Source organism: Vitis vinifera, chromosome 7, assembly GCF_030704535.1.
Source record: "Vitis vinifera cultivar Pinot Noir 40024 chromosome 7, ASM3070453v1".
Classification (NCBI taxonomy): Eukaryota; Viridiplantae; Streptophyta; class Magnoliopsida; order Vitales; family Vitaceae; genus Vitis; species Vitis vinifera.
The window spans coordinates 1,765,197-1,778,568 of NC_081811.1; the positions used below are offsets into that span (position 1 = coordinate 1,765,197).

At 36.8% G+C, this 13,372-nt stretch overlaps 2 protein-coding genes across 4 annotated transcripts; one reads left to right on the forward strand and one right to left on the reverse strand.

Moving 5' to 3' along the window:
- Positions 1-1,131: 1,131 nt before the first annotated feature.
- On the forward strand, positions 1,132-4,832 carry LOC100245962 (uncharacterized). 3 transcript variants are annotated; one of them, XM_010653847.3, is made up of 3 exons: positions 1,132-1,368; positions 2,800-3,190; positions 4,455-4,832. In XM_010653847.3, exons 2-3 carry the CDS (start codon positions 3,011-3,013, stop codon positions 4,626-4,628), a joined length of 354 nt encoding a protein of 117 aa, XP_010652149.1. In that variant the 5' UTR covers positions 1,132-1,368; positions 2,800-3,010; the 3' UTR covers positions 4,629-4,832. The 3 variants fall into 3 exon arrangements, with proteins under 3 accessions (XP_010652149.1, XP_002277553.1, XP_010652150.1); XM_002277517.4 differs by having other exon boundaries at positions 2,814-3,190; XM_010653848.3 differs by having other exon boundaries at positions 1,367-1,686; positions 2,814-3,190.
- A 210-nt stretch (positions 4,833-5,042) lies between these two features.
- Positions 5,043-10,929, reverse strand: MYC1 (bHLH-like DNA binding protein). The gene is given in 8 exon segments (NM_001281253.1): positions 5,043-5,352; positions 6,230-7,116; positions 7,763-8,357; positions 8,447-8,503; positions 8,591-8,605; positions 8,930-9,026; positions 10,318-10,572; positions 10,694-10,929. Coding segments are annotated over 8 exon segments (2,091 nt in total). The 5' UTR covers positions 10,798-10,929; the 3' UTR covers positions 5,043-5,271.
- Between the last annotated feature and the right edge of the window lie 2,443 nt (positions 10,930-13,372).

A 13,372-nucleotide genomic window follows, 5' to 3' on the forward strand; every position in this document is an offset into this window, starting at 1 on the left:
AAATCAATCGTAAGAAACAGTAGCATGTTTTTGATTCTCAAATGCGAATGTTGTAGATGATTTTCAAACATTTTAAGATACCAATGTTTACTCTGGTGGTGGTGTGCCCTCATTCCCATAACTTCATTCTCTTCATCTGAGCATGATAAAGCTGATCCCAAGTGCAACACCGAGATGACACCCAAGATGAGAGAAGAGCATGGAATATGGGGTTATATAAGGGTTGACGTTTGGTATGATTTTTACGAAATGAGATATAAGATGGGTCGATGGGATATGGTAAACAACACTCTTGCATATAATGAAAATATTAAAAAGGGTTATTTGACTAAAGGGTCAAAATATGTTATTTTCTTTATTTTGAAAATAAAGAGGTAATTTATGTGGAAACATGAAGTGACATGCTTTTAAATATTTTTATTTTTAAAGTTTATGTTTCCACTAAAGAAAAAACACTTGTGTTTTCAAAAACACGCTTCCTAAAAGTTAATTCAAAATTCTATTTCAAGATTGTATTTTGCCTAACAAATAAAAATGAAAACATTTTTACCATAATATCATATTGTAAAAGAAGATAACATGAATCTTAGGACAAGATTAATAACACAAATATACTAGAACTTATTGTTTGGAAGTGAAATTGATGTTAGAAGGGATAGTGAATGAGTAATTTAAAATCATTGACTTAAACCTTTTGCTATTAAACACGATAATGTATGGATAATAGATAAAAGTAAGAAATTTCAATAGAAAAACTTCATAATTTGAAAATTTAATTTTGGGTGAACGGATAAGCCCATTGACATTCTTCGTAAACTATTTATAATAAAATTAAAAAATATTTATTTAAAAGGGATGTGATAATATTCATATAGAATAACTTCTATATATTAAAAACTACTATTATACTCTCATTTTTACATTTCTTTTCTTGAATTTTTTTTGTCAGACGGAGGTTAGTTTTAAAAAATTATATTTTCAATAATTCCTTTTATCAAATAACCCATTATCGGATTCTAATAATTAAAACACCACCCATTACCTATAATTTTTTTAATCATTATTATATAGAAAACATGGGTGGCAAAATATTTGAATATCTTGCCCTTCACACTCCTTTCTTTCTAAGACACCTCCTTCTTCTTCCTTTTTTGTTTTTTTTTTTTTTTTTTCAAATTTAGTGTTTATATATCATATAGTATATTTTAAATTTTTGAGAAGGGCTTCGGCTTGGCATGGTTGATACTGACGCCACCGCATCATATAATAGGAGAACCGAAAGCAAAGAAATGGAGAGAGGAAAAGTTTTGGCAGCATCTGAATTCTGGGCATAGCTTCTTCAGCCACTCCATCGCCTACACCTTCCAGGTATTCCTCCGATTCCTTCCACGACCTTACGCTCTCTGTTATTCCTTTCCTCTTTCTTTCATTCTTTGATTTCGAATCGGGTTTCATCTCATCACTTCTATTTCCTCCCATCTCTCTTTTTCTCGTAATGGTTAGGGTTAGGGTTTGCGTTTGGATTCCCTCATATATGTTTACTAATTATTATGAACATCAATCCCTCACCGTACTTTCCCATACCTCTTTTCTGCATTCTTCTTCTTCTTCTTCTTCTTCTTCTTCTTCTTCTTCTTCTTCTTCCTCATCTCATTTTCTTGTGCATCGAAGCTTAGCTTCGAAACGGTGATTGCTTGTGTCCCTTCTCTTTTATGTTTTTTTGTCTGTCATGCATAAGATGAAGTGGAAAATTTTAGTGATATGAAATTCAATCCATTCTACTTTTTTTTTTTTTGATAGGAAAATTCAATCCAGTATATGCCTTGCCCACACCTAATGAAATCAAAAGCTATGGAATCTTCCGATAGAGCAAAGCTCTTCATTTTGTACCCTAATTAGGATGCTACACTTTGAGTCACTCACCTTAATTTTGTTTATTTATTTATTTTTTATGTTGAGTCGATCAGAGTAGTAACCCCTGCTCAGACTACGTTTGTTCTTAATGTAAACACTAAGAAGAAGGGGGAAAAAGAATATTCAGTTTTATTGAAATTAATGGGTATAGACTAGAAGCATTGTGCCAAAAATCTGAAAAATCAGATGTTGAAAATCAGGACATTTAACTATATTCATCTAATGTATAATTGCTATGGAGGAGAAACATCTGATAGGTTTCGGGATTTAATGGGTAGTGACTATGCAATGTAAATAAGATAATAATAATGAAATGAATAAATAACAGGGTCATTTTTCTTTAAAATGAATAGTAGAGTTTGTGTAGTGTCTCATTTTGTAATGTTCAACTACTAGTGTGTGTAGTTGGGTGTTTTCAGTTTGCAAGTGGAATGTGATCTATGGTGGGTTATTAATATACTGATGTGGTGAGAGTTGTGGGGGAAACCGGTGAGGAGCCAAAGTACAAGTAGAATGGAAAGGTTCAATTTTTTGAGCATGGGTCCTCTTATTACAATAAGAGTAATGGTAATAATAGAGAGGTTCACTACTCTATTTTTGTTAGCTATAAAGAAGATGATTGGGATTCATCACCTGATGGATCTCACTTAGTATCACTTAGTTTTAATCATCTGATTTAATTTTTTTTTCCACATTTTATTGAATTTTAGACCTGCTGAAATTTGCTAAACGACTTTATTGAAATCAAATGGTTCAAATTTTCAATGAATACAATTTTGGTTGAAATCAAATGGTTAAAGTTTTAAACAAATACAGTTGTGGTATGGTTGTTCAATCATTCAACTAAGTGTAACCTACATGTTTTTGGTGCTAACTCTGCTTTAGTGTTGATGTGGCAGATGTGAACTCCTGCTCCAGCATTAAGGGCATCGACTAAAGTGTCTCTTCTATTTGGGGACTCCTTGATCTTCTCATAGATTAAAAGGAATAATATGTTTGCTGACATCGATCTCACATAAGTTTTGATAAAGCACTGCTTCTGAAAAGGAACGGCCTTACTCTTAGGTTTCATTTTGAATTTGTAAGGTGAGGGGACATGTCCTTGAGAATAAAGGCAGTGGTAGATAAATTTGTGCAGGAGTTGAAGGAAGCTCTGGATGCAGATATACAAGACAGAATAATGAAGGAGAGAGAGATGCAGAGTTATATTGAAGAGCGTGAACGTGAAGTTGCTGAGCGTGAAGCTGCTTGGAAAGCTGAGCTTTCTCGTCGTGAGGTATTTATTAGGATATAATGCTATTTATAAGATGTCAATACTTTCTCTATTTACAGTAAGGTTTTCATTTTCTACCCTTTTGCTTAAAAATACCCTCTCTTGTGGTTATTACCAGATTTTATGTTTGTTGCATTTGACAATAATGTCTGAGTTTTTTTATGTGCTTTTGTGTATATAGATTGTGTTAATTTCAAGTGTTTCTTAGCTTTGATATATATATTCTGGCTTGTCTTCCAGATAAAGCCTAATTGATCCTTGAGGATTCCTTCTTGTGGTTTCCTTAAGGGGTCACTCTGTTTCGGCCAAAAGCTGAATGGTAATTCTGGTATTGACAAGTGAGATTTGGGCTTATGAGCCTTCAATGTAATGGGCATTGGCACCAAAAATAATTTGTGTAGATTTATGGGTCCTCCTAGTCATACAAACGGTAACCTAAAATAAAGAGAAAAAGAACGAGATATATGTTCTCCAACATTTTGAGGGGCTATGGGCCTCCTCCTTGCTTCGACCATCTAACTTTAGCAGAGTATGGCTAACAATTAATTTAATTGGGTTGTTTGAGTTAATTTGTTTGGCAACCCAAGGTTATGTTTGGTTGCATAAAAGTAGTTAGGAAAGAATAGAAAATGTTAAGGAAAATGATTTTTTTATATTTGATTTTACTAGAAAAAATATGAAAGAAAATTGAATACAATTAAAATTAGTTAGAAACTTATACATTTTTAAATTGTTTATTATTTACATAAAAGAGTTAAAATTGGTCAAATAAGTTTGAAATAGTATATAAAAATAATTTATTAATTTTAATTTTTTTTTTTCTCTTGCATTTGCCTTCAATTTTTTTGGGAAACAAACATAGCCTAAGTGTTCTTATTGTTTATTGGGGTATTTAACATCTGTCTTGATTTTTTGGGTGTGGGGTAGTAAAATCTCTATGCTTTGCGCTGAAAATTGGTAATTGCAAAATTTACATGTTTGGTATCTCATCAACATGGTGACTTTCATGGTGGTTTTGACAACTGTTTCCCAGTACCACCTTGGGCTGTTGGTTTACATCTCATATTGTCCAATCCGTTCTTCGGCTTTCTAAATGCTTGGAGAGCCTCACAGCTGTGGTCCAGTGGCGGCAATGAGCTGTCAACACACGAAAATGAACTTATGACTGTGTATATCAGTTTAACTATTCTTACCGTCTGTTATGAATGTGATGTGATGTATGGCTTGTTTTTATTTTATTCTCTAGACTCAATATTTCATCTTTCAGGCAGAGATTGCCCGACAAGAAGCAAGGCTGAAGATGGAGAAAGAGAACCTTGAAAAGGAGAAAAGTGTCCTAATGGGAACTGCATCAAATCAAGATAACCAAGACGGGGCTCTTGAAATCACTGTAAGTGGTGAAAAGTACCGATGCCTCAGGTTTGCGAAGGCAAAGAAATGAGGCATTACAGGAGGGAAGGCTTTGGAAGGAAAAACAGACTGGATGCTCTTCTCACCGGCCATAGCCATTCTGCTGTTTAATAAACGTTATTCATTTTAAATGCATTTATTATGTACATGACGCTTCATCAGAAAATGAAATGGAAAATTTCCTCTGTATGATCCGATTCAACGAGGAAAAGTTCATTGATTGATGAGAAGAAAATGGTTTTGTTATGATTATTCCTTTTGGTTTTGTTGATTTTCCCTTTCTTCGTGATGAGTGCTTCTCAAGTGATATATATATATATATATATATATATTTTAAATTTCGTCAAAGCATTGATTTTTAAAAGTGTTTTTTAAAAGCATTATCAAATATACTTTTAACATTTCCGGTTGATATTTGTGCTTCATCATGAATAACAGAACTGTTTTGAGAGCTAATTTTAGCTTGAATATCTATGTTAGATTTGAACATACACTTGAATATCATCATGTTAGAAAATAATTTGGTATTACAGCCTTTATCTTTTATCTAGCAAACGCCTACAACATCAGCAACAATACCATATATTGAACCCTCTGCATCACTACTGGGCCATCCATCAGTGGATTGATTATCTCTACAAACATTTTTTATATTTATATATATATATGGAAGGTCAGCACTGGGGTATTATTTGGTTTATTGCCCTCTTTACTTCCATAATGCTTGCCTTCTTCCCACTGGCATTCTCCTTCACCTGTGACAATAATAATCGCCAACATATGGTTAGCAGAAATCTTTCACAAATCCCAATCATTAAAAGCAATCTATTAAATTTATTCACTTGATCGGTCCAATAGGCAAACAAACCAATATTTTTTTCCCTGGTTCACTGACCTCAAATCCTAACAAAGATGGAGAGGCCCACCAGTCACAATGACCTCCCCAAGTGGCTAGGATGATGGCCGCAATTTGCCTCAGTAAAATATTGATTCACACTAATAGGCTCTGTGGTTCATGCTTCTTTATCAGTGGGTGATATCATAGCATTCTCAGTAACTAAGTTGTTGGACAACAATTACAACATTTTTGGTAATAATGTTATACTTATAAGAATCCATTTTAAAAAGTGTTTTTAAACTTTATAACACTTGAAAATTTTTATATTTTAAATATTATAAAAATTTAAAATACTTCATAGAATCACTATCAAACATATTATAAGTGTCCTCGGTCTATCAAATAAATCAATAGTTGGTATTGTTGAGGAGTGTGAACATCGATATGAAATATAATACTTGAATATAAAAAAAATAAAATAATAAGAAATAATTTAACTTTTTTTACCATCCAACAATCAACTATCAACTATGACATGAAAATAGTTTTGTTTCAAAATTATCTACCTTTGAATTAAAATAGTAAATAAATAGTATATTACAGAGAAATAAGTCCGTTGGTTGAATTGATTGCACTTTATGATTACGCATTTTGTAAATTTTTATATCGTGAAGAAATGCCTCTAATGCATATAATTTTGTTATATGAATTGAAATATATGGCCATCTTAAATAATGCACGTGGGTCAAATCTCTAAAAAGCATACAAATCGGAGGGTAGAGATTAGAGCGTACCTTAGCCCTTAATTCGGCCACGAAGACCCCATTGGTTAACGACGACTGAACCGTCGTCGTTTCGAGCCGAAGGTCTCGGAGCATCTGCATTACATCCAGCAACAGCCCTTCCCTGTACGGACATTGCATCTCCAACAATGCGTCACTCTCTATTATCGACACCTCCACGGTGGTTGTTCCGCCTTCCACCGCTGCCGGTGGTGAATCCACCACCTTTGGCTTCGCGCCGGTGCTCCCCTCAACTATCCTCAACTTCCTTTTGTCTGACCCTGCCACCACCGCCCTGTTCCGATCTACACCGCCGGACCCGATGCGATGCTCCTTTGACCTAACCGAATCGGATCCTCTCGATCGCTGTTCCACCTCCATCTGCCGTGTTCGAGCCTCCAGATCTTGGATTTTCTTCCGAAGCTGCTTCACGTACTCTATCGTGTCTCCGAGAATCGAAGCCTTGTCCATTTTCGTCACGAACGGCACCAGCGATCTGAGTATGATGAACCGCTCGTTGAGCTTCTCGCGGCGGCGGCGTTCGGCGAGGACGTGGTTGGCGCTGAGCTCGTCCTGAGGCGTTCCCTTGCGGAACCGACCGGCGGAGTCGCCGTCGCGGGATTTCGGAGAGTTCTCGTCGCGGTACTTGGTGTGGAGGAAGGGAACGCTAAAGAGGATGTATTTGAGCAGCCACTGGGAGGTGCCCTCCACAGCCATGGGGTGGTGGTGATGGTCGCAGCGGGTAGTCCACTTGGCAAACGCTGATTGGCTGGAGTATGGCGCAATGCATCCGGACGACGACGACTCCGACCACCGGTTCGGCTGGTGTTGAAGGATGGTTGAGACGGTTTGTGAATAGTGTGTGTCCTCATGTGATAATTCATCCAATGGAGGGGGCCCTGCGCAAATAAAACAAAATTAAGCACTTGTTACACTAATAATATTAAAAATCGAGTCCAAAGCGAATAATGTAGGTTTTCGAGGGCACCCATTAATAATAAATTTAGAATATTAGAGTTAATAAAGTCGAAAATCAAGGCAAAAGTCAACAACATAGTCAAATTTCTTGGTTAGTTAAGATTTTGCACGTGCCTCGAGCATCGAGGCGTCTTCATCACTTTATTTTTTTAAAAATTTTCTTTGTTTATTTAAGAGATAATTGCGTGCGATCCCAAATGAATTTTGTCCTCATATATATTTTATATATATATATATATGGTTTTTATTTTTTTCAAAATTGGTCCATATATTTGGGATAATATAGGACAAGAGTGGGAGGCAAGCCTAGAATCTAAGGTTGAATTGGTTGAATTGAATTACAAGTGCGTTAAAGAATCAAGTGGGACCCATCTGCATGGCTTGCATGGAGTGGGCATTTTTAGAGTATGTACTCTATTAGTAGACCTTTTCGTACCGCGACATCATTTATTTTGAAAATGATGCGTGATCAACGGCTAATATTTGTTGCCGATGTTGCAAGGTGATGAAGGAGTGCCGTACTGAATAGGTCTCGTGCAACGGTACAAGTTATTATTGTCACTTTACCTGTCGGTGGTTGTGGTGGAGGCTGTTGGAGGCCGCTGCTGCACAATGGGTCCTGCAACATCGGCCACCTGCGAGCCGACTCCGCCCTGTAGGAGTCAGCTCGGCGCTGATGGTCTACTGAGCTCCCTGGCTGGCTCACAGCCAGCATGTGAAAGTCTGAGTCCAGATTGTTGGAGCCGTCATCTGGTGATCCCAGCCGTATGCCCTCCGACATTTCTAGTTGTATGAGCTCGCTCGGCTCCGCTGCCGTGTGAGACCCTGCCACGCCCTCAGTCCCCGTGTTCTGGGTCCTCACCCTGCGATTGTTTCGCCCCGTTTCCGCCTCCGAGTCGGACTCAGCTTCTTCTTCTTCCTCTTCCTCCTCCTCCTCCTCTTCCTCCTCCTCCTCCTCCTCCTCTTGGTTGTTACTTGCTGGTGGGTCAGCTGCCGCGTATGCCGCCTGGATCGGCGGAGAATGAAAACGCGAGTGGTCTGATGAGGTGGCGGGATTCGAAGTGGAGTGCTCGGAGAGTGCTGGCTTAGGGGGGTGGTTGTGGAGTTGATGATCTGTGAAGAAGCTTTTTACATGTTGGACGAATCCAAGGTCCTCTTGAACCTAAAAATGCCAAATAATTCAACATTATCATTAAAAAAAAATTCCAATTAATACCTATTATTCTTTGATCACAAATTAGTTAATTATACCTTCTCAGTGGTGCCAAATTCAACCACGCCATCCATTAAAGGAATGCAAACCACAGTCTGTAATATTTTTCCGAGATTAGTAACAGCTCAAAACACTATGATGGAAAGTCAGAATGACTGGATAAGATGGGCTATGAAATTTACCTGTACGCGAGCACTCTGATGCAGTGCCAAGGAAGTGCATATTGAGAATGAGGAGAAAAAAAAGAAAGAAGTCAGTCCAAAATTCTTAAGAATGACATCCAGTATGCATGCGTGATTGAAGCAATACTACAGTAAATCAACCCCATCTAGAGCTTTCAAGCTTAACCCGTGAACCGGCTCTTTTGGAAAGCCTAACAATTGGACAAAACAATCCATTTCATAGAACAGAACCTGGCCCCTCTTTGTTTTCAAAGCGTTGAAACATGATGAAAATTCCTACAGCTAGAATGCATATTGCAGTTTATGAAAACAATGAAAGCAAAAGGAATGTCATGGTACCTTAGCAAGAATAGCTCTAGAGAAGACTTTGCTATCGACCTCATTTGCTCCTGCAAGCCATATATGGTGCCGCTTTGCATATGCCTTTCCCGGTAACCTACAAATCAGACCCTCATCACTTTATGCATTCCGCATATACAGTTCTATACATAAAACCACAAGCACACAGATCATAAAGATATGCCCTCAAGCACTACTGTGGAATCATTTGCCTTGGCGTATTGCTTTATGTAGCTCTATTCACTTCGAGTAAGGTGATAATTAAGGTGAATTTGAGGAAATGGTGCACTATAACCCATGAACTTGATGTACTTTGGCATCTGTAGCCTAAAATTTTAACGTGCATGTGACCTGAAACTATAGAGCAATGTACTGTCTCACTTTGCACATCAATCTACTCGGCGTTTCTTACAGCAGGGAGGTACCAACATGTCAGGTTCAGGGCAGACGGCTTTGGGATGAGAGTGAGAGGAGTGATCCATCTGTGAAATTTAATTACAATAGTGACTGGTGCTCACAGTTGTGTTATAATGGTGTAGTCTGCTTTTCCAGAAGATCAGCTTCCATGGCAGGAAAATTTCAATGTCTATTTATTGTCTCTATTGTCAAGCCACTTGAGCTTCAAAACATACTCCATAACATAGCAAATTTCAGTGTCCAAAGAGATATATAATAATAATATCTCAAAGCAAGCCATCTCCTTTAATTTCTCAACAAGAATCCTGGCTGGAAGTATTGGAAGGAAGACGAAGACATAAAGACTCCCACCTAACTACTGGTATTGGCTACCATCAACTTCCGCCAATATTGTAATCCATGACAGGTACAGTAAACTTTCACAGGAAAAAATAAAGGAAAATAAATCAAGGTTTTGTTTTCAAGAAGTTGGGTGTGGTCACTACCATCTACACATGGATTGCTGCAGCATCAATATTTATATAGAGATCATCTCACCAGTCTCTCAATTACTCTTCTTGTGTGTCCTTGCTTTCTTGCATTTCATACACACAACTACCCTTATTTTCACTCACCAGTGAAAGAGAGAGAAAGAGAGGAAGAGAGAGAGTGCTCCATTAATTATTTTCTCTGCTCTCTTCATTTAGAAAGAATTGAATTGTGTGCTCATTTTTTCATGGGTGTCCTAGTATCCTAAAAAAAGTATGTTTGGAATTTTTACTGAATCTTGAGAGGGGGGTGGTTGATTCGGTAATCTTAGCTTCCCGTGTGACAAAGAGCGTAAAACAAAAGAAATCATTCGCCCATAAACTTTTCTACTTTAACTTGCAGTGGTGCACTATAACAAGAAATTCAATTGGAAATAGAGGGAGAAGAGGAACACCCATAATCAATTCACTTGGAAAGAAAGTCGAAAAATTTTCGGGACTTACCCCACCCCAGGAGGAAATGAGAAAGAGACACACATCAGGTAGAACCACTCCGACTCGGTCAAGTCCTCCGGCGACAAGGCGGCACATGGCCGCCTTGCTGGCTGGTTGGTTTCTCCAGCAGACAGCGATTCGTAGAGTTCCCTTAGCTGCTGGCTTCTCTGGAGGGACGCCTCCTCGGCGCTGACCTCCATTGGTTGCACCGTCTTCCTAGTCTTGATTGCCCCATTGTAATACCCATCTCCCCACACTAAGATCCTGAATCGCAATTTACAATTGAGTCATATACGTGAAAATGGTTTCTGATCATGGAGGAAAAATGTAAGTCAACCATTAAAATTTGAAGAAATGGGCTTTGATTATTCCCAGAAAGAATTACCCTTGCTGGGGACAGATTTGCCAGAATAGACTGTAAGTCCATCGAACTGATTGCACCGCCGACTGCAACATACTCTGAAGCCGGCTATTCGGCGGCGCAGCCATTGCCTGCAACTGGGTTCACCGCCAGACTAACGCTGCCTTCTCCGATAATCGCAGTCCCTTGTATCAAAATTCAGCATCAAAAAAAAAAAAAAAAAACACGTTTCTAATTCCGGGTATGTAAAGAGACTCCTCAAGAGCCAGCTGATCTGCAAATCAAACCCCTTTATTCAACTCTAAAAGAGAGAAACAAAGGGTGGGAGGACTTTGAGGATAAGAGATGATATGTACCCAGACCTGCAGGTGAGAAGAAAAGGTAGATGACTTTGAGGAGGAAGTGTGCGTGTGAGACACCCCAGAAAGCATATCAAAATTGAAGGGTCGTTAGCTTGGGAGATGCGAATGATATCGCAGATAAAGACGAGTGAGAGAGGAAGAAAAAAAGAGTAGTTAGGGTTAGAGGAAGTGCCCAAGTGTGGAGTTTTGACTGGTAAGTATAACTGACAGTTCTCATCTGTCATACTACTAGGGCTTTTGGCTTTGGTTAGTTGTACCGTTGTGAGCTCCCGCGCCCAGCCTTTTTGGTGACAACCTCAGATTAGGTGGCGAAGACTGGGCGTTGGGACTTTTTCCTATTTGCCACTACCACTTGTTCTTTACAATTCCCACTTCTTTAATTTTTCAAATTATCTTATTCCTTGTCAATGGGCCTCTGGCTTTAGTGCGTGTACTACTTCCTAAGTCCTAATTCATATGCCATTTCCTTGGTGTCCATTGCCTTGAGAGAGAATCTAAAAGAAAAATTTTAAAATTAATTTTGACATTGAAGAAGATAAGTCATCAATCGTCATCAATGTGGTTTTGGGGTCATGTAATCTTTGGAGGTGGGTCTAGTTACGAGCATTACCTAAATTTGAGAACATTTGGTGAGAAATAGCTACTTACTAATTTCCATCTTATTTTGGGTTCATTAATTTTTCAATTGGGGGTCCATTATAAGGTCCTCATTTGGTTTAGATTATTTCCCTTTTTTATTTTATTTTATTTATTCATTTATTTTTTATAATATGAACTTCTGTATTTGACCATATGCCTCCTTTTTATAGGAACTTAAAAGAAGATAGATGCAATAATAACTATGGAAGAGAGTGAATACGTATATTTCTTCTTCTTCTTCTTCTTTTTTTTTTTTTTAGAGGAAATGTATTTATTAAAAGATTAAAATAATTCTTATTTTAAAAGAATAATTCTTACTTTTTCAAAACGAATGACTTATTTTTTTATGTGAATAAAAATATTCTTTATTAAACATTTTATACTCATTTCACATCAAAATACTTTCTATAAAATAACATAAGACAATTTTGTCACTTGAAATTATATTTACAAATTAAAAAAAAAAAAATCAAGGTTTTGGAATATTTTGATATTTTGACCTAAATATTTCAAAAAGAAAAAAAGGATGAGATATGTTTTATAAAAGTCACAAATTTTTAAATATTTGGGTTAACAAGGTTAAAAATAACCTCGCCACAAAATAATCCTTCATATTAAATTTTTTTAAATATATAGCATATGAAAAGGATATAAATATAGTTATTGATTTTCTTTTCCTTTTTTTTTTTTTTTTTTTTTTCTAACCAAAGAGTGCTTTATTGTGAGATAGATCTATAACTATTGATAAAAGTTTTTTGCTCTGAAGAAAAAAAAAATTATCATATAATCCTATGCGTGGTGTATCATTATACCTACTTCTCTACATATATGTTATATTGGTTTTAAGGTGCAAGTCCCATTAGTCCGTTCATCCTATACTCTAGGGACAAAGATGGCAAAACAAAGTAGTTGAATGGAATATCCTAACACTTCGTCTTTTTCTTTTTCCTTATAATTTTTCCGAACACTTATTCTTTTTTTTTTTTTGAAGAGATTAAAGAACTTGTCAAGCAACACGATGTGTCTAAAGGTGTCAAACGGGTCATGTCGAACCAACACAACCTTTTATTTAACAGGTCTTTAAGGGCTAATGTGTCGAATTGACACAATCCAATTGATAGTCGTGCCATGTTGTGTTGGCCTATACAAGCCAAATAGACGACCTAACAAGACTATGGGTTCACGAGCAAATCATATTGTGTCGTGTTGTACTAGTATTGGATTGTATCGATAGGTCGTGTTGATGGGCCATTCTAGTGGGCTGTTTTAGTGGGCCATCCTACTTTGCTAATATTTAGTTTATTTTTTCAAGTTATTTTATGGAGTTATAAAAAATTTTCATTATTAAGTAGTATTTCTTTTTGTTACTTCAAACATTTTAAATAATTATAATTTTTATATTTATCAAGTTTATAATTATAAAATTTATAGAAATTTTAAATTTTTGTTTAAAATAGAAAAAAAAATCATATTTGAATTTGTTGTTGATCATCATAACAATAAATTTAAACTATTGGAATATAAATTAAATGAACCTGGTTGCTTAGTTTGACTCGTGGCTCGACATGCCAAAAGACTGAGTTGGACCCAATTACTGTAGTGGGTTGTGCTGACATGGCTTGGTCCTTAGGTCATATTGGGCTTAAAGGCATGGCCAATTGTGCTATTGTGCCGGTCTACTGTGTTGACCCATCATGTCGAC